The sequence below is a fragment of the Hirundo rustica genome, chromosome 2, assembly GCF_015227805.2.
Source record: "Hirundo rustica isolate bHirRus1 chromosome 2, bHirRus1.pri.v3, whole genome shotgun sequence".
NCBI lineage: Eukaryota > Metazoa > Chordata > Aves > Passeriformes > Hirundinidae > Hirundo > Hirundo rustica.
The window spans coordinates 114,181,020-114,206,138 of record NC_053451.1 but is presented as its reverse complement, the minus strand read 5'-3'; the positions used below and the strand labels follow the sequence as shown (position 1 = coordinate 114,206,138).

The 25,119-nt window shown below is 51.4% G+C and overlaps 1 protein-coding gene across 2 annotated transcripts; it reads right to left on the bottom strand.

The window, feature by feature from the left end:
- Positions 1 to 1,060: 1,060 nt before the first annotated feature.
- LOC120748593 (cystathionine beta-synthase-like) lies at positions 1,061 to 24,875 on the bottom strand. Of its 2 annotated transcripts, none has more exons than XM_040055175.2 (17): positions 24,861 to 24,875; positions 22,346 to 22,514; positions 20,218 to 20,360; positions 17,291 to 17,397; positions 15,428 to 15,562; positions 14,301 to 14,380; positions 13,008 to 13,139; positions 12,026 to 12,095; positions 10,366 to 10,457; positions 9,005 to 9,130; positions 7,956 to 8,040; positions 6,301 to 6,406; positions 5,711 to 5,782; positions 4,200 to 4,334; positions 3,552 to 3,660; positions 3,108 to 3,192; positions 1,061 to 1,322 (listed from the first exon to the last, which is right to left on the bottom strand). In XM_040055175.2, exons 2-17 carry the CDS (start codon positions 22,346 to 22,348, stop codon positions 1,108 to 1,110), a joined length of 1,695 nt encoding a protein of 564 aa, XP_039911109.1. In that variant the 5' UTR covers positions 22,349 to 22,514; positions 24,861 to 24,875; the 3' UTR covers positions 1,061 to 1,107. The 2 variants fall into 2 exon arrangements, with proteins under 2 accessions (XP_039911109.1, XP_039911110.1); XM_040055176.1 differs by lacking the exon at positions 24,861 to 24,875 and adding an exon at positions 23,972 to 24,213 and having other exon boundaries at positions 1,067 to 1,322.
- Between the last annotated feature and the right edge of the window lie 244 nt (positions 24,876 to 25,119).

Here is a 25,119-nt window from a genome sequence, read left to right as displayed (position 1 = left end):
GAGACACTTTTCCTAAATGTAAATACTTCAGCATTCTGTAACTTAATAAAAGTCTTGTACAAACCAGATTAGATTGAGAATATGGAGTAGCCACTTAGCAGCAAGCTGAAGTTGAAATTGGTTGTTGCCAACTTGGAGCAGCTCCTGAAACTTACAGAAAGATTGTAAACCTCTCTGTGTATCTGAGAGCAGCTCCCCCAACCCGGGTTTCAATGGCACTTCAGTTTTCTCCCACAGCCCACTTTGGACATTTGCTTTCCTTTATGTTTTTGGTAGCCATGGCAAATGCTCTTCTGGCCTTTGTTATCAGTTCCTGGAACACAATGGCCTGACAGCAAAGTGAGGACCAAACCTTGCCTTCCCCTCCACCCCTTGATAAGGAGCTCTCAGGATGCATATTCAGGGTGAAGCCATAGCCCCTCTCCCAGGTACTGTTCTGTGGGTCAGTCTTTGCTCCTTGGTTGGGTTCCCCTCACGTGGGACCATGCACCCAGTGCCACCAACTCCCCGAGAGGTGAGGAAGGTGCTTTCCAAAGCCCAGCTGTCACCACAGGGGTGACCATTCACCACCAGCCCAGCACCTCATCCCCTCTGCTCATCACAGCTCTCAGCTTTTCCTTCCCACCCTTCCTGCTGACACCTTTCCCATTCTAGGGCTGTGTGTCCCACCTGTTCCTGCCTCCTTGTCAGACCTCTCCTGCTGCCTTCTTGGAGCCAAACCTGCCCAGGGATGAGGAGGAATGGCTCCTGGGGGTGCCTGCAGCCCTGCCTGGGGTGGGCAGAGGGTGCAGCAGTGATGTGACTTGTCCCCAGCCCTGCTGCTCTTGTGGCAGAAATGGGGTCTGGCCCAGAGGGCTCAGGATAACTCTGAGCTGCTGCAACACGGGCAGTGCACAGGTACCTGCAGCTGGCAAACACACCAAACCTCCTCCTGCTAAAATTTGGGCAGCCACAACCATCCCCTTCCCATCCTCACCTTCCCACATTCCCTGCCCAGCCCCATGCGACAACACACGGCTGTGAAACACGATTTCTTCAGTTATCTCCTTTTTACTGATACCGTGGCTGGCGTTGGGCAGACAAATAATGATACATCACAGTTTTCACCTAGGCATTTTGAGAAAGTATTGGCTGGATTGGGCCAGAGATTCCCTTGATCAGGTGGTTTGGGCCCAGGGGCACACCTGGACCTGCTGGAGGAAGGGGAACAGCCGAGCTGCTCTGCTGCTTCTTGTAGCTCCTGCTGACAAAGGTGAGGAGATCCATGGCTGTGACCACACCAAACACCATCTGCTTCATGAAGGAGCTGCCGTTTCCATCGACTGGAAGCAAAGAAAATTCCAGCTTAGTGGGAAAAAAATAAAAAAGAACACCACCAGCCCCCTCACCACCTTCCAGCTGTGCACAGGCTGCTGTTCATTTATGAAAAGGAAACCTTAACAGGGACAGCATCTGTCTGAGTTCTACCTCCACAGAAATGACTGATGGAGCCTCAGTCAGGTTAGCTGTGATCACAACAGAGAGGTTTTTGCTGCAAATAACAGGCCTTTCTCAGAGCAGGAAACTTAATTTCCCAGTTGTTTTCAACCAACCTCTGTTCCAGTCCTGCTCCTATTACCACAAAACTTTTCAGAGCAAACTCATGAGACTTCCTGAAAGCAGCAGTCAGGCACTTCTCTACCCTGTTCTCATAACATCCTACACCACCACTAATGAAACAGCACTTCAATAATTGTTTTAACTGTCTGATAAATGTTTTCTTAAATAAAAATAAAACTAGCCACCAGAGCCCAAACACAAGATAAAATGCAAGCTCCAAAGGTGTGGGAAGAAAGTAATAAATAAGGGGGTAACTGTGACAGTGTTAAAACAGCAGCTCTGGAAAAGCAAGTGGGTGTTGTTTGAAAATCAGAGCAAGAGGTGCTGCAGACAGCTGGCTGGTATTTTTTTGGTGTCATTTAATTTGCTGATACTGTTCAATTTATATAAAAGCGTGATACAGAAGAGATATTCCTATGTTATGATGGCATAGCTGAGAAAGGAAATTCTGCCTGGCATTAATTTTGGTGACTGAATTGGAAATGTACATCAAAAGGCAGTTCTGAGTGACAGATTTTTGTTTGCAGCCTGGTGAGGGAACATGGATGGACTTGCAAGATTCGGAGTTGGTGGGGCTCTGGGGGAGGAGGACCTGGAGATGGAAGGTTTGGGATGTTTGGACATGGTGGGGCTTGGAGGCCTCAAGATGGACAGGCAGCCTCATCCACTGCTCACCTGAGGGAGGCTTTGCATGCTCAGTGTGTGATGCCATCAAATCAGCATAATTACACCCTTCAGCTCTAATCCACAAGACCTAAACTTGACTGCTTTTTGGTGTCCCTCCCTTTTCCCAGCCAAGGTTAAATCTGTACCCCTAGCAGTCTTTTGGTGTAATTGTACTGGAAAGGTGTGTCAGGTCAGATGTGCTGAGCACCACCAGACCTTTTCTGGCTCAGAGGAGGCACAAGGGGTGATCCCCGCTGCCGCTGATGTGTCAGCAACCCTGCTGCTGCTGTGGTGCTGCTGCAGGGGACTCTGCTGGGTTGGTTTGCCACACCAAGGGGAAGGTGGCTGTGCAGTGGATTGAGAATAACCCAAACCTGCTTTAATGGTGCTCCCAGATTGGTGCAGCATCCCTACACCCGGCCCTGGTCCAGGTAAGACTCTCACAGCTTCCCCAGGCTACACATCAGTGCCCTGATGGCCCGTGCCACAGTGCTTGCTCATGGCCCAACCCGATTTTTCTCAGCTTTCTCAGTTTAGGCACCTGAATTCCACCCAGGCTTTACCTAATGTGGCCAAAGGCTCCTTCTGACCTTGCAGAAGTCTGCAGAGATCCCCAGTTTCCCCCTGCCTTGCTTTGCCCCTCTCCCCTCATCTCTGGTGTCAGGAGGAGATATGGATGGGCAGTGGGCAGTTCCAGGGCTTGCAGAGCAGAATCCCCTGGTGCTCAGGGGCTGCACAGGAGCAGCAGCTGCACTGACACCTGTCAAAATCAGCTTGAGGATTTCCCTTTCCCCTCTCAAACACTTGTGCCAAGCCCGTGGAGATTTTTTGCAGATACCTACACTGCATTTGCTTGTGTACAACGATAGCAAAGTGGTCTTTCTCCAGGATGCAGGAAAGCTTCCCGAGGCTGTCTTCCAGGCTGATCTAAACAGGACAAAATTAACATTTAACCTTTCACTTCACCTGGCAATGGCTGGGCTGTGATTTCGAAGGGTGGTGATTCCCCAGCTGGATGAAATCCCCTGTCAGTGCTTGGCTCCTGGTGTGAAAATCTCCCATATCTGAACCCTGCTGGCTCAGCAGAGCTTTTACAGGTGCTTGTTCTTACTCTCATCTCCAGGATGTCACCATTGCCCTCCCCACTCCTCTCTGCCTTCACATCTCTGCCTTCTCACCAACCTCTTCTCCCAGCTCCTCTCACACCCCAGGGTGGTGGGGTTGCACCTCTCCCTCTCTTCCTGTCCCCAGGCAGAGGCTGACACCAGCCCCAGCCTCCGTGGTACCTTGGAGAACTGGTTGTAGGTGACCTTCATGACAGGGTCTGAGAACTCCACCTTTCCAGCCAGCACGGAGCTGAGGGTGTTGCTGAGGGTCACCATTCCCAAAATAAGCCTGTAAGGGAACAGGGAGTTTTCCAGAAGGTCAGACCTGAGGTAGAACATGCATTTTATGTAAGGGCTGAACTGGTCTGGTTAGAGTTAGTGACTAAATTGTTGCTGCGGTCAGTGGGAGGCACCAGGTTTCTCCTCACTTGAGCAGAACAAGGAAGTCTTTGTCCTCACCAAGCTCTTGGTTTCACAGTAGTTAAAATCTGCTGTTGCAGTCCAGGACTTAGCAGCTGGGAGAAGGAAAACCTGTGGGCTCTCCAGCTGCTTATTTGTGTGGGTTTCCCCCCGGCTCTCACTCCCCTGGGCTCCCCTTGCCTGTGCACTGATCCAGCATCTTCTGACTTTGGTGGGCACTGGACTGGGCTTTAACTGGATCTTTTACAGGAGTTCTATTGATGAATCTTCACAAGGAGGCAGATGATCTTTTTATGCATCAGAGTCTGACACAAGAGCCCCAACTCTGAATGAGTAAATGGGACTTCAGCTTCATCACGACTGATTTTTCTGTGTGAATGCCCACCCGTAGTGAGCAGAAATAGTTACCCTGACTCAGCAACAACAGGAGCTTGGTCATATCCCTTCTCCTGGAGGATCTCAACTGCCTTTTGACAGCTGACTTCTGGGAGGAGAATGAGAGGGGGCGAGAGATTCAGTTTCTGCACCTCGATGTTCCACCACCTGTTGGAAGACAAATGGCAGCGCCGAGCTGTGACTGCTGCACAGCTGTGGCCTTGAGCAGGGGGGCAAGGCCAGAGGAGATGAGGGATAGCCTGTCTGCCTGAAAAGCCAGCCCCACTCCTACATCCAAAGCAGAAAAGCCACCAGGTCCTGTTGAAGCCAAGCTTTCCCTACGCGCAGTGTTCATGCAACTCCAGAGGCGGGGATGAGACCAGCAGCTGGCAAGGAGCTGAGCTGTCCTGAATCCAAGGAAGCTATTGAGGGCTTCACTTCAAGCTCATAAATGGGTGACCTACCAGTTTTACGCCTTTGTTCTGTATCCTTGGTCCTCACAAGGCAGCATTTGCAGCTCCTGCAGGAGAGAGCCTGGCAGAGATGCTCGTGTGACTCTTATGAGGGACAAGTTGAGATTCTTTGTGGGGCAACAGAAGCAGCTCCCAAACATCTCAGCCCTGAGTCCTTGCAGAAAAAGCAGGGCAGTGCTAGAGCCTGGATGGGCCAAGAGCAACTCCAACCACACACAAGACACCTTGGAAATGTATTAAGTTTTTAGGAAATATTTTACAATAACCTTTGGTAAAGGAGATGGTGACATCAGTAATACCTGCTGTCTTTAGGGTGAGACCAAGAGCTTTTCTAAACAACTGACATTTGCTCAGCCACACGTTCACTGGCATCAGCAGTTTGCCTGTGACTCCCTGCCTTGAGGAGACTCTTTCCCCGTGGTGTCCAAGGGACAGCAAAGGCCAACTTTTCTGGCCAGCAGCTCTGGAAGCTGACAATTTCACAGAATCACAGAATTTTTAGGTTGGAAGAGACCTTCAAGATCATCGAGTCCAACCCATCCCTAATACCTCAACTAGACCATGACACCAAGTGCCACATCCAGTCTTTAAACACTTCTAGGGATGGTGACTCCACCACATCCCCAGGCAAGCCATTCCAGTACTTTATCACTCTTTCAGTGAAAAACTTTTTCCTGTGCCCTGCCTGAAAAGAGCTGCAGAGCTGTTTAAAAGGGGGCTTGCTACAACAGGGACCCACCTCCAGAGCAGCCTGATGGTCCTTTGAACATCAGATGTGGAGTAGAGAGAGGTTTTCAGGGAGTTTAGGTGGCCTGGGCCACCTAATCCCCACGAGGGAGTGGATCAGCTACTTTGGAACAGAAATGGCTCCTTTATAGACTTTGACTGGGGAGCTGAGAGATAACCACTCAAAAGAGAGAAGCTGGCATTACAGCCTCCCCAGAGGGGTCTGGACCTTACTGTGTGTTTTTCTAAACACTAAAAGGGAACATTTTCCTTTGAAGATAATGATTTCCAGACACAGAAAGCTGACTCCCTTAGCACAGTTTACCCCAACAGAAGTTGTCTTACCAAGGCTTGTGCTCCTGGACGTCGTTTAGGAACCCATTTTTTATCATCCACTCATCATTCACAAATTTGGACCTAGAAATCACCAACAAAGAGCGAGTCTGTGAGGCTTCCAGAAGAAGCCGTGCTTTGTCTCATGCACCAGACCACAGCACTGCCCCCGGGGCTCTCATGATTTTTGCAGCTGGCTGCTCTCAGCCCCTTTTAAGGTCAGCAGGAGCATCGGGTGCTCAGGAACTCTTCGAAGCACGCCAGCTATTTGTCTTCCTAACTTTAGGCATGCAAGCTCAGAAAGCGTAGCTTGGCTGAGTCCTGCTCCGTGCAGTGAGTCAGTGACGAGAGGAAATAAACCCCAAGTGTCCCAACACCGTTCCCTGGTGATTGCCACGGGGATGTGCTGCTTCTCCCCGTTGTTTGTTTTGCTTTTTTCCTCTGGTGTGCCTGAGGGAGACTCCCAGCTCTGGGCTCGCTCCATGTGCCTTGCTATCAGATTTATTGGGGTGGTTCTCCAGAAGCCCGAGCAGCTGGGCTCAGCTCCTGTCACAGAAGGCCACCCTGGTGCTGGAGAGCAAGTGAAGAATCAGGACACTCACAGGTAGTTCCGGACGGAGTCGGGCAGGATGACGACGCAGCGCTGACCTTCCTTCAAATCCTTGGCAGCTCTCACAGCCACGGACATGGCACTGCCCGAGCTGCCACCTGGATGGGCACCAAGGAAAAGGAGACAAGTGTCAGGGCTGCCCAGGGCACAGTGCCACTCTCCTGGTGTGGGAAGCACAGGCTGTCCCAGCTAAGGGTGCAGAGGTGAAACCTTGTGGGATGCTGGGATGGGAGGACAAGTCAATCCCAAAGCCTTGTAGGCTTTGGGGTCAGGCAGAGGTAGGGAATGGATGGGTTGTGCTCATATGGTGGCTCTTGGGCTTTTGAGGCAGCATGAAAGTCACCTCATGAACTTCATGAACCATTTCTTGTGGTGACTCTGTGGGCAGACCAAGGTCCTATGCTGGGACATTCAGAACACGCTGCCCACACCGCACCCTCCCTTTGCATGAGAAGAGTTCTAGAGCTGCTGGCTGACATACTTGGCAGCCAAAAATTGACTTTAAACGCACTGTAAAGACTGGGGAAAAAAAAAAAAACCCCATAAACATTACATTCATGCTTGGAATACCAGGCCAACGTGATGGGGAAGACTTGAAGGCTCCCCATGTCTGCGTGCACGCATGTGGTTTGCTGCACGTAGGGAAAGCAGGTCCCTGCTTTACAGAGGCAATTCTTCCACCACCAGTCTGAGAGCACTGGAAGTCAAACACATTCCACTATCTGTGTGCCAATTACACGCTGCATTCAAGGCAGCACGTATTTTACGGCAGGTTAATTATCCCTGGGTCACATTTTTCAAAGGAACGAGGAACGGCCCTGAAAAATGCAGCTCAGGGAACGCGAAGCTGTTCGCAAATTATGGCTGAGTTCAAACAAGTGGTTTCTGTTGAAACACAGTGACTCCGTGCCTGCTAGGTTAAATCAACATTCAAGTGTTTCATTACATATATAGAGCCTGATCTTTTCCAAAACTCCCTGGATATGAGTGCTCAGGGCTTTTATCAGCTGTAACTACAAGCCTACGTAGTGTCTGGTCCTGGATGCAAACATCTGTCTGTTTGCTTGGTGTCAGGGAAGGCTGCAAACAACGCTGATGCTCTGTGGAGGCTCTTAGGGGACAGGCAGGGTCTGTCTGAGGGCACCTGTTCATTTTGGGAAGCCAGTGGGATCACTTACAGCTTGCTGGCACGGGGAGAAGTACTCAGTAAGAACATCTCACACTTTCTTTACTTTCAAACCTTGCCGGTCCAAAGCTGGCACCTCTGGCGTGGCAATGACACCGAGCACGGCCTCGCAGAGCTGCTGGCAGAGCCCACCTGTCCTGCCCCGAGCCCCACTAATCCTCCCTTCAGCCTGGGTAACTCTACACTGCCTGAAGATCCAGTTCCACTGCAGAAGTGCTCCAGCAAGGAGAGAATTACTGCTTCTATACTTGTTGTGGCCCGTGAGTCAGACCCCAGACCAGACTGAGGGACTCTGAAGTCTGCAGTGACCTCTGCACAGCCCGAGGCTCAGCCTTTCGGCCCTGCTGACCCAGCAGAGTGAAAAGGCAGAGGGCACCCACCCTGGAGAGTTTTGGTCCCAAAAGGATGAGGTTGAGAAGGTTTGTTAAGGGAACAAACTGTTGTGGCTGCATTGTGCTTACCACACAATAACCCCTCCTCTCTGATCAGCCTGCGGGACATGAGGAACGAGTCTCTGTCGTTGCTTTTGTACCACTGGTCGACCACCTGCAAGGAAAGCAAGGAGGATGAGTCTTGGCAATGTCATTTCAGGCTGCCCTGACCCTCTGAAGCACACCATGGTGCTGATGGCCTCAAGATCTGGGAGCTCTGAGCTGACTTTCCACGCTTGTTGAAAGCATTTGTCAGAACATCCATGGTCTGGAGGGTGTGTTCTTGCTTGCAGACACTCACACCTTTCCAGCCAGCACCTTTTCCTTGGAGAGTGAGGGATTCCTGACAGGTCCAGAGTTGGGATGTGGAAGAGTATTTATGATGTCCCAGGCCAGAGTATGTTAATGGTTGAGAATTTGCCAAAATGAGATCCAGCTACAAGAATCGGTCTGGATTATTAAGGTGACAGCTCTACAGCCATGTGCTGACAGCAGGGATGTAGTTAACACTGAAAGCAGAAAGAATCTGGGGTCTGAGGTGTGATGGACCTTTCTAGAATGTGGCTGGGGCAACACAGGCAGCCTGTGTAAGGGATTTAAAGCTCTGTGGCAGCTGATGCACCGAGAGGGAACTTGACAACAAGAGCTACAAGGTTCATGATCTGCTGTCTTACAGGGCTTGGATCCTGTTGTCCAGCCTGTGCATGGTGCAGGATTTCTGCTCCCTGTGTGTGGTGCCCGAGGCAGAGAAGGCTCAAGAAACAGCAGAGTGATGAGCAGCAGCCTCAGCACAGACATCTGTGTGATCACAGCAAAAGGGGCACACTCTGAACAGCAGTGAGGCTGAGCAGAGGAGGCTCACACTGTGTTATATTCCTGCTTTTTGCCTCTATTTACCTTCTCCTTGTGGGTCAGTTACGATCAGAGTAACTCACAAAGTAACTGGCTGTCCCAATCCCCCCACAACAGCTTGTTCTGCACTGGGAAGACGTGTCAGGGCCACCACACCTCTGGCCTCGGCAGTAGCTAGATGCAAAGCCAGAGATGAGGCAGAGGCCCCTCTTCACACAGGTACTCACTGATCTGTCAAGAACAGTGGGGATGAAGTCATGCCCAATGCCCTCCACCTCGATGGTTGTGGTGTTGCTTCTGTTCATCTCGCTGGGCAGAGCGACGATGGAGCCATCAGGGTCCACGCCAATGATCTTGGAGGGAAAGACATTTTGTCAAACCTAAACGGGAATTCAGAACCAGCCAAACACGAAACTCAAAGGAAAAGTTACCCACACCCTTATCAGCAAAGTTTCCTTCCCCTGATATTCATTAATATTCCTAATCACCGGCAGCATGGAGAGCTTCCAGGATAAAAGGGTGCTGTTTTTCACTGTCTTTTTAAATAGATCCTAGGTAGTCTTCAGCTGTTGCACAAGTGACTGGTGGCTTAAAATGTTATCACTCTCAAGGTGTTTGTCATCACCCCTTTGGCAGAGCCTGCCACTGCGGATAGTGCCAGAGCTCCTTAATCTGCTTGAGGTGAAGCCAGCCAGTGAGCTCAAACCTGTGGAAACCCCAGACATCCTTCCTGGATCTAATTGTGATGGTGACACCTCCCTGGTTATTTGCAGCTTTGTATCTGGGCTGAGGTGCCTCCCCCAGCACACAGCTTGAGAAGGGGTGGTGACACCGCTCCACACTCAGCTGTACACTGCCAGGGAAGCAACCTCACATCCCAGTCCTCCAGTGGTGGGTCCACACCTCTCTGGTGGATCAGAGATCCCTCACACACTGACCAGACCAGAGAGGCAGCTGCTGTCATGTCTCCAGTCTGCCTTGAAGCACGAGCTCTGCAGGATGGGCACTGTGACTGATGTTAACCCCAAAGCACAGAGGGTTTTGCAGTGGCAGAGGAGAAGCACTTGCAGTCTTTGCCCCCCTGAGTGTCCTGCACAGGGCAAGGCACCAGGCAGGGGGAGATTTTAGTGGGGCTCTGGAAACTTTGGTCTCTAGGGCACTTGGAGGGGTCTAGATCAACCTAAACATCACCAAACTGCTTCCAACAACAGCCACGATTGCTGTGAACAAACAAATAGGTGCAGACAACAACTGCTCCCTCAGGTAAGCTCTGGGGTTAGGCAGGAAATGACATGCAGTGACAGGACGAGGGGGAATGGCTTTGAGCTGAAGGAGGGTAGATTTATATTGGATATTAGGAAGAAACTCCTTATAGTAAGGGTGGTGAGGCCATGGCACAGGTTGCCCAGAGAAGTCGTGGGTGCCCCATCCCTGGAAGCGTTCAAGGCCAGCTCTGAGCACCCTGGCCTAGTGGAAGGTGTCCCTGTCGATAGCAGGGGAGTGGAATGGGGTGACCCTTAATGTCCCTTCCAACCCAAACTGTCCTGTCATTCCATAAAAACCCTGGCAGTCCTGCCTCCCACCTTACCTTGCACTCCGGGCACTTCTCCTTCAGCTTCCTGGCCACACCAGTGATGGTGCCCCCTGTGCCAGACCCAATCACCACCATGTGCACCTTGCCTGCAGATCAGGGGGAGAGAGGCTTGCAAGGACTCAGCATGATCATTCAGCCCCCATCCCCTTCATTCATCTCCCTGTGCAGACACAGAGCCCGTGTCCACCAGAACCCCAGGTGAGGAAAGGTCAGGCAGAGGCTGTGCTGGTGGCCAAAGCCTGATCCTGTGCAGAAGATCAGATGATCTTGCAGGACCTGAGCACAGCTGATTCTGCCTCACTGCAGGGAGCTGAAGGTGACCTCCAGATCTCCCACTGCAGTTCTCTATGATTTCTGCATCTTTGGCATCTACTGAGCGGAGGGAACAGCGTGAAGTTGTGCCAGGGCAGGTTTAGGTTGGATATTAGGGAAAGGTTTTTCCCCCAGAGGGTGCTGGGCACTGAACAGGCTCCCCAGGGTAGTGGTCACAGCACCAAGCCTGCCAGAGCTCAAGGAGTGTTTGAACAACACTCTCACACACACATGGTGTGACTTTTTAGGTGTCCTGTGCAGGACAAGAACTTTGACTTTGATGATCCATGTGGATCCTCTCCAACTCAGGATATTCTGTGATTCTGTGGCTTAAGGGGAGAGAATATCTCAGCACATCCATCCCTTTCAAACCACAGCATATCAAAGCAAATCCCACACGTGTTGGACACACATTCTATCCATCACTAACAGGCACAGCTTTTCAGCCTGTGTTGGCATCCACAGTGGAGGGAGGGCTGAGCTCTGCCCTGGCACCTGCCTCTCTCAGATGCAGCCCTACTGGCATCACAATTACATGGATTTAGAACTGATCTAGAAATTATGGATTTAGAAATTATACAGATTTAGAGCTGGTAGGAGCAGAACTGGAGTCTGGCCTTCAAAACCTGGTGCTGCAGCTGCCTTGGGAAAGGGGGACCTGCAATCCACGGCTGGCAGCCAGCTGGAGCAAATCCTAACACTGTAGTAGAGGGAAAGTTGGGGCTCTCTTGTTCCCATTGATACCTGACTGCTTTACTGCTCTGATAACTGCTCTCCAGTTAAAATCCCCAAGTCCTGTTCAAGTTTTACAGTGCTCCCAGAACTGGCAATAAATTTCACTTCTATGTGGACTGGGACAGCCCTTTATCCTCCCCCAACCCTCACTTCCAATGTCACCAGTTTGTGAGGTTTCAGCCTGCTCTGATTTGCAAATGAGAGTGCTGGATCAGATGCAGCCTGCCATGCCCTGCTGGATTTAAATTCCCCTGTGAGGCCTCGTGGGACATCTTGTGTCCCCAGCTGGCAGGTCACAGAGGCGTCGTGGCCACCAAGAGACGTGTTCTTTCTCCTCTAGGTACAGCCTGAATTTCTTAAGCCTCTGGTCTCCTCCCCCAGGCTTTTGCAATGGAGGGGGCAGCCGGGAAGCCCTGCAGGCTGAGGTGTATCTGGAGTGGATTAGGAGAGGTTGCTACACCCTGCGTGTCAGTGTTATTGAGATAATACTGCCTGCCCCTACAGAGGCCCTTTGAGCTGTTTCTAGACATTCAGGTCAATAAATGATGTAAATTAAGCCTCTCAGAGAGGGTTGCAGCCCTCTGCACGTAGAGGCAGCAGCACAGACCTTCACACTGCTCCAGGATCTCCTCAGCCGTGGTGTCGTAATGAGCCAGCGGGTTGCTCGGATTTCGGTACTGTTGATTCCAACAGAGAACAGCAGGAGTTACCGTGTGAAGAGCAGGTCAAATACCAAACCAGCAGCAGCTCCTGACAGAGCTGTACCCAAAGCATGCAGCTGCCCCCTCCTCTCCCTGCAGAGGGGGAAACTATGAGCCCACCAGAACAGGTCACAGGTATTCCTTCTGTTTGTCCCTTTGGAACAGATTTCCAAGCCCACTTGGGGTTTTTCCACACTGGAAGGTTGAATGTGCCCACAAACACTCCAGCACTTGGTGCCCATTAGGTGTGGGGATGGTTCAGAGGCTGGGAGCTGTGAGCTGGAGAAACTGTCCTGATCATCAGCTCTCATGCACAGGGGGATTTTGCAGCGCTGATACTTGTGCACCCCACGTTCACACCCGTGGACCAGGCTGCTTCTGAGAAGCTCATTCAGTCTTTGAGATAGTTTTTTCTTAGAAGGAAGGAGCTTGCCTGGCTTTCCTGCACTCCAGGGGCTCCTTACTCAGGGGTCAGACCTAGTGTCCTCCTGTCCAAGACCCAGCACTGCAGGAACCTCACCAGGATTTGCCCTTTAAAGCATGAGGTTTATTTTTGAGGCAGAACAGAGGCTACTAGCTAGGCTTAAAAAGTGGGGGTTTTTCCAGGTCAAAGTTAAGCCTGGAGCAATTTGAGGAGTCTGTGAATTGTGCACGAAAACCCAGCCTCATGCAGGCTTTGGCAGAAGTGTCACAGGTTTGGAAGTGTCCCTTATTTTGTTTCTGTCCCCCAATGCTTCGCAGAGGAGCGATTAAGTTTCAAATGCCATAAGACACTGACGAGATCTGCCTCTGGTGCCAGCTTGAATGAAGCCCCCAAACACAGGCAAGCTTGGAGAACACACTATAAACTCTCTCAGGAAAGAAAGTCAGTGGAAGGATGGCCTTTACCTGATCCAGGATGTAAGAGTTTGGGATTTCACTTTTCAGCTTCCAGGCAACACGGATGTTGGACTCGGGAGCATCAAAGCGTGTGCATGGGGTCCTCACGATTTCAGCGCCCAGTGCCTTCAGAATATCGACCTTTGGGAGGGAAAGGAGGAGATGCAACACAACTGATCCCACATAGGGATGGTAACCTGAACCTCTGAGGGCTCAGGGCAGCTCCACATGCCAGAGCAGCTTTGCATGCGGGAGACATTTATCATTTGGAGATACAATGCCCAATTCTGGACTGTGCTATCTCTGACATGCTCCAGGGCCTCCTGCCTGAAGCTGGCACATGGATTCGAGCCAGGCCTCTTGCCCTGTCCTACTTGGAGGGCAGGCTGGGGACAGGGTGGAGGGAGGTAACAGTGTGCCACAGGAAAAGGGCAGAGGGGACTGGATGGGGAACAGCATCTCTTGTGTGCTGGGACCAGAGCACCAGCATGCAAAGGGGAGAACAAAAAGCTGGTTTAGCTCTAAGTCCCTTCTCTTCTCTCCCCAAAGAGAGGGAAGGAGCAAATCGGCCCTGGGGTGCCTCCTCTGGGAGATGTGGCTGTCAGTGGGAGAGGGGGAGGGTTGGGACACCTGGAGATGAAGCCCATGGCAGCTGGAGGTAGCATCGGATCCAGACTGAGCTTAAGTGAGACTTAGGCTGAAATGAGGCTGACACTTTGGAGAAGGGCTCATTCTTGAGCCAGGTCAGGGTCCAGGTCTGGCTTCACTGGCATGATTTCAGCTGAGCAGTCTGTGAGGCTCTTGGCTCCCCAGGGTGGGATTCCTGCCATCTCCAGGACAGTGTGTTCACCTGATCATCAGCTCTTGTGCAACCGACTTGAGGCACCACCTCGAGAAAGCAGCTCAGGCAGCTCTAAGTGTCTCCAGGTTAAAGAAAACCACACACACAATGAGGCCAAGTGACCTGTCAGATGTCAGAGGGGAAGTGAGCAGGACTGGCAGGATAGCCCTGACACCTGCCCGCCTCTCCTGCTCTGCCTTCACTTGCAGCAGATCCTGCTGTATTTCTCTGCAGGACACACTGTGTTTGGCTATCCCACCACCCCAGCTGCACTTCTGACACCAGACAGCCACCAGGCCATTTTTTCCCCTCAAGAGATAACTTTCTGACTAGCAGCTGTGGCAGTGGGTGTGCAAGGCTCGTTGGCCTTTAAAGGAGAGGGCTCCAGGAAGGGAGAGGCAGAGAGGGGCGAGGAAGGAGATGCTCCCCGGCTGTGGGGTAAAACCACACAGAGCTCTGACCTTCTCCACGCTCATTTTCTCTGGCAGGACGATGATGCAGCGGTAACCCTTCAGTGCAGCCACCAGTGCCAGCCCAATCCCTGCGTGGTGGGGAGCAAAGGGAATTGGTTGACAGCAGCATTTGGCAGGAGCGGCTGGCGCGCGCCACTTCCTACATTCCTCTCTCCTGAATGGACCCATGAAATGGTCACTGGCGAGGCACAGGTGAGGGAATCCTCCACCAGCCTCCTGGGATGTGCTGGGAGCACCAGGAAGTGTGGGAGGATGTGCTGGCGGGCAAGAGGAGCTGCAGCATCCCTCCTGCCCCCAGGGGTCTGCTAGTGTGGCGCTGAGAGAATGGCAGGGCTGGGCAGAGCTTTTCTCCCCTCACCGAGGCTCAGGCATCTTCCTGTGGTTTTGGAAACACAGCAGAGGGGTGACTTTGCTTCAGGAGTGCCTTCCCCTGCCCCTCAAGCACTGTCAGTTGTGGGGGGACAGACACAGAGGACTCTGCTTGTCACCTCATGGCCAGCAGGCAAAGGGCACCCATGCTCCAGTTTCACCAGGGTGATGGATGGAGCCAGCTGCTCCCAGCTGGAACATGAAGGTGAGGCAGCAGGAAGGAGCAGCATGTCCCTGCCAGGGGCTGCAGGGAACCTGGTGCCATTCCAGCTGCCCCAGGCAGGCAGGGAGCCAGCAGGATCCACATGGGACACAGCTCTGGGGGAGCACAGATCCTTTGGCTCCGTGTCTGGTGGTGGCTGGAGTGACATGATATGGTGGGCTGACGAGTGACAGTGACAAGGGCAAAAATCACAGGAATTCTCTTCCAACCCATCAGGGGAATGGTCTCTGGGAACCTCTGAGAATTCAAAAGCTTCCCAGCCTGAAAACACCCAGGGTTGCCCAAGCTGATGATGCTGCAAGGAGACCTTCCAGGCACACCTGTGCAGGTGTGGGACCCTTGCAGGACCCTCAGGAATTTCAGCATCCCAGGAAGCCCATGGCCACCAGGAGGGGAGCTGAGGGGAGGACGGAGCCAGAGCCGACCTTGTAACTCCAAGCGCAAGATCCCCTCAAATCCCTGCTCCTCAGGAATCCCACCCTGCCCAGTACCCAGGCAGAGGGAGCATCCCTGCCCTTCCCACCTGTGTTTCCTGAAGAGGGTTCGATCAGGGTGTCTCCTGGTTTGATAATCCCGGCTCTCTCTGCGTCCTCCACCATCCTGAGGCTGATGCGGTCCTTCACGCTGCCCCCCGCGTTGAAGTACTCACATTTTGCCACTGGAAAGGGAAAAAAAGGGGAGACTCCATCAGACACCAGCTCCTTGCTCTCCCCAGGCCTCACTGCAGTTTTAGGACAGCTATTCCTCCTCTGCAGGATGGTCCTTTGCTCAGGGGAATCTGCTTTTCTGGGATTATCCATCAGCATAACCTATGCAGAGCCCTTCTTTCCCCCATGTTTCCTCCACTCTGGATGGGTTTGAAGCCAGCCTGGACAGCCCAGGGTGGGTTTGAAATCAGATGGACACTGTCATTGCAAGGTGGGATGTCCCACACTGGCACAACACTCCTTGTTGCCGTGCCTTGAGGACTCTTCTGTGGGCAAGGTCTGTCTCTCCTGGGTCATTGAGGTTTTTAATAGATATCTAAAAAGGTCCCCTTTTTCCTCTCCTGGCACGTTCAAACGGCAAGGCACATCTCAGTCCTCACTGGGGCCTCCAGACCATAGGATTCTTCTTACCAAGGCTTTCATGAAAATCTGCACCTAACTGGTGCTACTGAGCTCTGTTTTATGGAAAACAGGGAGAAATGGGCATTTCCAGGGGTCATTCACTTCACCCTAGCAGAGACAGCTGCCTGAGGCTGAGAAATCAGCCCCGTACCTGAGCAGGGGAAAGAAATCTTGTGCTCATCATCACATTTTATAACGCCAAGTGCCACAACTCCAGCTGCACAAAGATCCCCGGAGGGCACAGAAAACACCAGGCAATCCCATCCAGATGTTTCCTTGAGGCAGCTGTGCTGCGGACACTCCCGTGTTTGCTGGGGAAGGGGCTCTGAGGTGACACACGGCTCAGACAGGACCGTGTAGCTGCTCTGCCTGTTCTGCTCTCCTTCCCCTCCTGGGCCAGGGGAGGGAGACACCATCCCAGAAAATGGGATCTGCCCGGCTTTCCCAGCACCTAAAGCACCATCCTCCAAGGGACAGGCTGATCCAGAGGTGCACCGGGCACTGCACATCTGTCCTCCCCCCTCCAGCAGCTCCCTCCCGTGGTCTCCCAATGTCCCTCAGCTCTCACTGTGGGCAGGGTGAGGCAGTGCAGGGCGGAGGTTGCAGGGTTGGTGGCCCAAATGTCCCAGATCCTGAGAAGGGATCAGCTGGGAAAGCTCCACGTGTCCGTGTGCTCAGTGGGGTCTGGTTGCCCTGTGGGGTCCCAGCTGCCCCACAGCACTGCAAGGTTCTGCTGTGCCATTTCCTTAAGGACGAGTGCTCAGCAAGTCTCTCCTTCCTCAGCTGTGTGACACTCCTGGCATGTTCTGCCTCTGGGAATCTGTCTGTCTGCCCAATTTGGATGAAATTAATTATCAGGGTTAGGAGTTACAGGAAAGGAGACTTAAAAGTCCACATGCACAGATCTCATTTTATCATCCTTGTGATTGTACCAGCCTAAAGCCAGCCCTTACATGAGACAGCTATGTTAACATCTCCTTAGGGAGAGGACTTAGATCCATCCCCAAATTTAGGCCAGCTCTGCTCTGAGCTTATCCTGCAGTTACCTGGGAGGAGAGATGCCTCACCACTATCACCCCGCTGCTCATTGCTGCTTGAAACCTTGTGTTTGATCCAAGAACTCACGGCCTGATAAGCAGGAGAGCCCAACATGAGCCACATCTGCCCCTCCCCATCTGTGCTTCTTCTCACTGAGACTCCTCTGAAGCTCCCCTCCAGCACCACCCCTCACCCTCACCTCGTGGCATGCAAAAACCTGCTGGGAAGGGGACACTCACAGAGCTCACACTTGAGCCCATAGGACTTCCCAATCTTGTTGATTTGGACCATGGGGGTGCAGCCAATTTTCTTGAGGATATTGGGCAAGATCTTCTTTTCTTCTGTCCTGAAATAATGCAGGGAGAAACAAAAACAAAACAAACCAACCAAACAAAGTCATATCAAAGCTATTGTTGTGCAGCACAAACCAAGAGAAAATCTCAGTGAGTGAGGTTTTAGCAACTTCATCAAGGCCACCAAAAGATGCCCCAGCTCCAAGAGAAAAAGTCCCCATCAACATTAAGAGCCACCAGGAGTTACAGTTCCCCATAAGGAGTTATGAGCTATTTTACATAAAAAGTAAGCTAATTAATTTTCAGGGTTGTGCTGAAATGCCTTGCTCTGCAGGGCCCTAGGCCAGATCTAGAGTAAATGAGAAGATGCTGGCAAGCCTTAGGATTTTATGCTATGGGTGGGAAAACCAGGAGACGCAGCACAAGGCTCCTCCTCTTCTCCCCATCCCACACAGCCCCATCTCTGCTCCCCACATTTCCAGCTGCCTCTGGGCCAAGTGTTGCTGGCCAGGACTCCCAAACTTGCAAGGATGGCTCCAAGCCATCAGAGAAGCCCAAACCACAGAGGGTTCTGGGGGGTGTTTTGCAAACAAACCCAGCTCTGTGATGAGCAAAATCCAGATTTGCCAGATTTTGCCCGGATTTGCCAGTCTCTGTCAGACTCCGACAGAAGCCAAGAACCACAGCAACTGCAACCTGAAAAAGACCTGTTTGCCCAGCACACCTGGCCAGGGAACTCACACCCTTGAGCTCTTTCACAGACAGAAGGAGCAGATTGATGAGGGCTGTGCTTGTTCCAGCCACATCCTATTGCCCCCGGTCACAAACCAAGCACAGCTCTCTGCCAGTGGGGTGACAACCCCCCTGTTCCCTCACTGCTCAGCTCTGCTTTGCACAGCCCTCACTTTTTATAGCCCTTTGACCCTTGAATTGGAGTTGTCCTGTCCCCGTCACGGCCAGGCAGGTGGCTGTGTGCTGGCAGGAAGCCCACGTGGCGCAGGGGCAACACACTGGGTTACTCAGAGACTTCACACCCCTCCCTCCAGGTTTTGCAAGTGTGGTATAAACACCACCCTTCAGGGGTACAGGGGTTTAGGGAAGGTCTTTATTACCGAGAGGATCCAGGCTCCTTATCTCATCCCAGAAATGCTGGGATGTGCTGTTACCTCTCCCTCCGTGGGAAGCGTTTGCGGAGACATGGCAGGCTCCACTGAGTGCTGCCAAATGTGAGGCAATCACGCAATAAATGAACTTCCCCCACAGCTGCAGCCATTGCCCATCTGCTCCAAAAGCCACTGAAATGCTCAGGGGTTTCAGTAAGGCTGAGCCATGGCACGAGGAGGCTTCAGCTCCTTCAGGTAATGTTTAACTCCAGCCTGGCTCTCCTGAGAGTGACCTGTGTTACTGCATTACACATCTGGATTGCATCCTGCAGATGCTGGTATCAGCTCAGGGCAGTGGACAAGGATGATTTTCCCCTAGGATTCCAGCTCTTAGTCATGGCTTGCTATTCCTTAAGATGTCCAGGGGAAAACCAGTCCTGGCAAAGCAAAGGGTTCCTGCTGAGGTTATAGTAGGTCAGGACTGGCTTGAGGGATATCAGAACTAGGCTATCTCTCAAAACAATTAAATATCTAATATTCTTAGTTAAAATAACATCTTGTCTCCTCCCTCTGCTTCTACCCCCAAAACTCAATCAGATTTCACCTGGGAATCTCAGGAAGCCCAGAGGTTTTTGCTACATTGCTTGCCATCTGTGCTTTACTCAGAGCAGGGAAACCAGACCACATCTCCCTCCACGCACTGCTGCAAAGCTGTGGCGTGTCCCAGAGTATGTTCTCCCCTGCTACACTGTGGGTTGTGTCTCAGCTCCTGCCCCAGCAGTGCTGTGTGGGCCCCCTCAGCCAGACTCCATTCCCAGAACAGTGTTTGATGCCCAGGCTTGGGGAATGTCTCTCCATCTCCTGTCTGGCACCACCATGGCACCCTGATGCTAAATGGCTAAAAAACAAGAATGCTATCCTGCTCAGAATGATAATTGAGGGGGAACAAAATTAATTTTGACCGAAAAGAGCTGATTCTACCCTCAGGCAGCAGCTGCAGGGGTTGCACTGAGCGAGTGCCTGGATGCACAGCTTGCTGGATCAGCTCCAGGGCTCTGCATTCCATTCCTCCCTCACTCATGGGCCAGACCCAGAGGCTGCTCTGGGCTACCCACATGCTGCTGGCTGTGCCCTGGCCTTGTCCTGCCTGGCATGTGCTCAGGTACGACCATGAAGAGCAGTGCTGCACCTCCCATGAGCTCCAGTTCCTCTCAGCTGGAGCTGGATTGCTGTTCTAACATCCCTGTGCTGCAGGGACGTGCCTGCAGCTCCCCTGACATTTATGGGACAGCCTTATCTTTAATAGCTTGTCTGTGTCTGGTTTGAAGGGTCATTAAAGCACCTCTTTGTCAACTCTAGTCAGGGAAGGGAACCTGCTGCTATGAGGGCAAGGACAGCTCAGAGCAAGCACCTTTCTCTATGCTGTGGCCATTTGCTACTGATCTAAAAGCCCAGGCCCTGGTAAATCCATTTTTTGTGAAGGTCTCTCAGTCATCTAAAATAAGATGCCCCAAACAAGCAGGTGCTCTGGAAAACACAGAGCTGAGACTCGAGCCAGCCACACCTTTCTGCAAAATAAAAGGGAGTGAAAAAAGGTCATCTTGGAGAGGAGCTACCAAGCTGGTTTTGCCATCTAAGAAAATAAACCATCATAAACACAACAACTTCTGGCTTCTGGCCATGACCATCCTGGTGTAACAACAGCACTTCACCTCCAGGAAAAGGTGCTGAACTGCACCCTGAAACGAGCAGCACGGAGGAATTACTTACAAGGGAATACAGGAGTGTGGAGACTCGCTGGCAGGCGTTGTGGCTGTCCATGTGCACTTACTGGGCAAGTTGGGAAGGGTCCACGTGCTGTCCTGACCTCCTGCACCACTGCCATTCATGAGGGGACACATCTTACTCAGCTCCTGCGTGGTGGAAATAGAGGTCATGTGGACAGCTGGGAGAAAAATAGCTGCAGAAGGGGCAAAAAATGGCATTTGGGTGTGAGGGAAGGGTGGCCAGGCTGCTTGGAGCATCCTGCTGGCATTTCAGCCACATGGATCCAGGTAGATAAGGAGGTTGTAGTGATGGAAGGAGGTTGGAAGGAGGTGAATGGATGAAAAGATGTCGTAGTGAGGTGAATGTCAATCCCTTCTCCCAGGGAGCAAGGGGTGTGACTTGAGGAAATGGACTCAAGTTGTCCCAGGAAAGATTATATATTAGGAAAAAAAAAATTAGATTATGCATTTTTAGGGGGAAAAAAAAAAGTCACGGAAAGGGTTGTAAAGCATTTGAATTAGGATTCCCAGTGGAGTGGTGTAGTCACCATCCCTGGAAGTGTTCAAAACACTGTGGACATTGCACTTGAGGACAGACTAAGGGTGAACATGGTGGTTCATAGTTGGACCTGATGATATAACAGTCTTTTCCATCCTTAGCAATTGCATGTTTCCATGGCAAAATTGCTCTTTTGGAGTGGTGTGCTAGACCCCATACATCATCCAGGCATCTTCTCCAGTACAGCTTCTTCCCCATCTCAAAACCATCGCCTCCACTAGAAATTTTTTTGCTCCTAATTTAATTATTTGGTCAAGAACAGCTTTTTTTTCACCTTAGCAATAAAGAACATGCAGGTAAATCCATCCAGCAATAACTGGAGAATACTTTAATGGTGATGGTGGGACTTAGAGGTCACCTCTGCTCTGGCATCCAAGTGTATTAAAATTGAGAAAAAAGAACCAACAAAAATAAAACATCAAAGGTCAGCAAAGGTGCTCAGGGGTACTGAGCAACTCCCACAGTAAAGCTTAAAGAGAGGAGGATTCATCAGGCTGGAAATGAGACAAGAGGCTGGTGCTGAGAGCAGGCTGTAAATCCTGGGGGAGTTGGAGAAGGTGCATCAAATAACGAGCAGTAAATAATAAGGCAGAATGGAATTATCAGGAACAACTACAGGGGCAGAGCAGATAAAAAAAAATAGAATGAGAAAAGGGTTAAACAAGTTCAAAAAAGTTGAGTTCAGTAGCAGATTTTGAGCACACAAGCCCTGATGGCATCAGTGCTCTGTAGGAAGGCCATTTTCTGTGCTGTTCTCTCTGCATTGCTGGTGCATATACAGAGAAAAGATGGAGTCTGGGCTTAGAGTTTGTTTTCAGCATCTGCTACTGAACAACAGCAGAAACAAGGGTTACATGCAGGTTTGGTGTGACCTCTCTGCTCTGATCCTCTCTGCAATCCATCCACCACCCGTCTGTGCTAAGGAAACAAACCACATGGAGGAAAAACCACATGATTTTTGGTATCTGTAAGTTCCTTTTCTGGCTTGTTCACAGAATGAATTTACCTGGATTCAACCATTAGTGAATAAAGGGACCTTGAAGCTCCATAGGGTCATGGATGGAGAGCTGTGTCTCACTTCTGATGATGATGATGAAAGCTGATGTGAAGCTGCTTAGGCTGCCCTGTCTCCCTGCACATCTGTGGTGGTGCATTTTGCACTTAAAGCAAGTGTAAGGCTTTCATCACCTTTACTGAAGCAGAAATGGTCAAAGACACGGTGTTGGACATTCCTTCTGCACTAAATTTTCAGGCTGAGGACACAGACATCATTTTGCCATCTGACAGAACCAAACCAGTGACTCAAAGAAGAAACATCCCGTTTCTAAACACAGAGCTCTGCCTGCAGAAGGGCCAGACCTGCTGCCACGTGAAGGGACCATGGGAAATCCAGTTTAGCTGGGGAGCATCTTCTTCCCCCTGGGCCATAAAGCCGCAGCCCTGCCCCTCCTCAGTCCCTGGGCTCCCTGCAGTAGCTGTGACTCAGTGGCCAGCACGCTGTTGTGGCTAAGTCCACATGATTATCTGAATTATTTGTGGTTTCGCATAGGAGCCCAAGGGCACCCTTAATTACCATTTCTGCTGTCCTCCTCCTGCTTGCCTGCTCGTTTCACCCTCCTGGTGGGAGTTTCTTTGCAGCAGCGTGGCAGGGCAGCCCAAGGTCTGCGCCGTGATTCCCTGGTGGTTTCCGTGCTGGCCCGGAGGATGGGGTTGGGATTGGGTCCCTGAGGGCTGGGATGTCCCTGGAACACAGAAACACACCACACCATTACTCCAGCAACACCAGGGGGATGGAACAGCCCACGGTGTGTGGCTGAACCTTCTCCTTATCCAGAGGCCCCAGAGCATTTCCGAAGATTGAGATGCAACCTCGGGTTGCAACCCCACAACTAAAGCAGACAGAGAACTCTGATCCATTCTCCCACCAGGCCCTCAGCCACCTTTACTTCTCCAGAGACATCACCCCCAGCCTCAGAAAGCAGCAGGAAACCATGAGGGTGCAGGGCAGTCACTCCAAAATGCCTTGGATCCTGTAGCCCACACAAGCTTTCCCAGCAAAATTTGCTTCCCAGTGCTCTTCCCCACCACTGACAAACCTGCTGCTCACTGGGAGGGATTAAAGGGAAAAACTGGCTTGTTTCCTTTGCAAGCCAGGATTTATGTCGGCCTTGAGTGTATCTCCCAAAGCAAATGTGCGTTTACCTGGCTAATTTGCTGGGAAGGAGCAAAAGTCACCTATGGGTAAAGAAGAGATAATCCGCAGTGGATCAGAGGTGGTCAGCATGCTTTCACAACTGACCTCGCCACTTACCACCCAAAATGCTGCCAAAATAGATTTTATATTTTTATTTTCTCTCCCTTTTCCTGGTGATGCCCATCTCTATTATAATCATGGTGGTATGGAAAGGGACAAGGCAAGAGGGTGAAATTACTGGGGCTGCAGGGCCTCACCATGCAAGCCCCCTCTCCCCTCCAGCCCTGCTGCAGGAGGGCTTCATGCAAGGAAGAGCACTGCTGGCTGCCACCTTCTAAAATAAGGTTGCATTCTCCTCACTCTGTTCAGTTTCCCTGACATCTGATACAAAAATAAGTCAAGAATGGGTTTTTCATTTGTTCTCTCACCCAAAGTGAATACAGACATATTTTCTAGACGCCCAGGGAACAAAGAAACAAGAGCTTGGCTAGGTCAACATCTACGTTCCTCTCTGCTGGAGAATTCCTCATGTGTCTCCTCTAGGGCTGGTGCTGCAGGGACGTGTTGGATGTCCTCCTTACGCTTAAAAAAGGCTCTCAAATCACTGCATTTCAGTGCCCAGAGTCTGGATTCATATTTATATTGATATATCAAAAACCCCACAGTGGCTCCAAAGGTAACTTTAAACACTGCCTGAAGTGTAGAACCCCCAAAATGAAACAGCAGATGGCCTGAAATGGCTCCAAAGGATGGGAAGAATCAGAGACTTTTGAAGGCCTTAACACAACACTGGTTGATCTGCTCCCTTGCTGCCAGCCTCAGTCACACCCATCAGCAGGGGCTGGGTGGGGTGTGAGGAGAAAGGACAGCCATGGACAGCCCGACTGCAGCCAAGGGTGGCTGAGAGGAGCGATGTCCAGTGCAAACATCTCCCCACGCTGCCTCCAGCGCAGTTTTGGATCACAAAGCGAAGATACATCCTCTCTGGATTATCAAGACTCTTACCTGCGTCCCAATGCCACTCCCAATCCCTGGCTGAAGCCTCAGGTGTGATCTGGTCAGCCAGCAAATACACCTGACCCACTGCAGGTGTCCTGCCACAGCCCCGTTACTTGCTGCTGAATGAAGGATCTTGAGAGGGCACAAGACTGGGCAAAGGATGAATGGAAATCTCCACTGGAACTGGGAGGCAGGCCAAGAGACCAGGAATGATAACATCCAGCTGCTGCCACTCAATGAAAATATATGACAAGGAGCACAGGCTAATGTTTACAGAGCACTCTGCAGATAGGAGATTGCAGCTATCAGGTTATCAGGCTGCTCTGATAACTTCAAGGGGAAGAAAATCAGATGCTCATTAAGTAAAGTGAGGGAAAAATTAGATGAACTCAGCAAGGCAGAAAGAGGTACATCAAGCTCGCTCCATTAGAAGCAAAAATGCCTTTTTCTTGCCTTATTCCAAAGAAATAGCATTGCTGCCATGGAGCAAGACAAAGGTAACATCAGTTTAATGGAATGATGGAGTGACCCAGGCTGGAAAGGACACTGGGAGGTCCCAGTCCAGCCTCTTGCCCAAAGCTGGAGCACCACTAAATTCAGCCTGAGCTGCTCAGAGTTTTTCCCTCCTTAGATCTTGAAATCCTCTGAGGATGAAGTTGTACAAGCTCTCCAGAAGACCCCCTCCACCACCCACTGACCCTAGTGTGAAGCCAAATCCTCCCTGCTTGCCTGATTTATTCAGGGCTTACTGATAGCACAGCCTATCCCCAGCTGAGAGTCAGCCCTTGCAGAGGATGGGGAGCAGGGGCTGCCAAATCCCAGCCTCCCCACGACACTGAGGGGCCCCCATTCCCCTGGGAGCCTGCCAGGAGGTAAGAGATGAGGCAGTACTCACCCCTGCAGCCCGTCAGCCGAGTGTCTGAGCTGAGCCTCAGCCCCAGTTAATATGTGCTGGTGGCAGGGGATGCGATTGGGTCCTGCCCCTCACCTCGCTGTGCCCAGCACCTGATTGCTCTGCGAGGGGAGGTGACTGGGGTATATAAAAGATAAGCAATTTATTGTTTGTTTTAATACATACTTATCTTCTGAACCCTTCCCCCAGCGATTTGGTGCTGGTTGTAGAATTCTGCTGCTGTTTGGGTTTCGTGTCTTGT

Excerpts from the sequence above, each read along its gene's own strand:
- LOC120748593 (XM_040055175.2), bottom strand. Across the intron at positions 15,563-17,290 it reads TGGGCTCAAGTGTGAGCTCT|TGGCAAAATGTGAGTACTTC; the intron begins GTGAGTGTCCCC and ends TTCCCTTTCCAG. Across the intron at positions 1,323-3,107 it reads TGTACACAAGCAAATGCAGT|TCGATGGAAACGGCAGCTCC; the intron begins GTAGGTATCTGC and ends CTTTGCTTCCAG.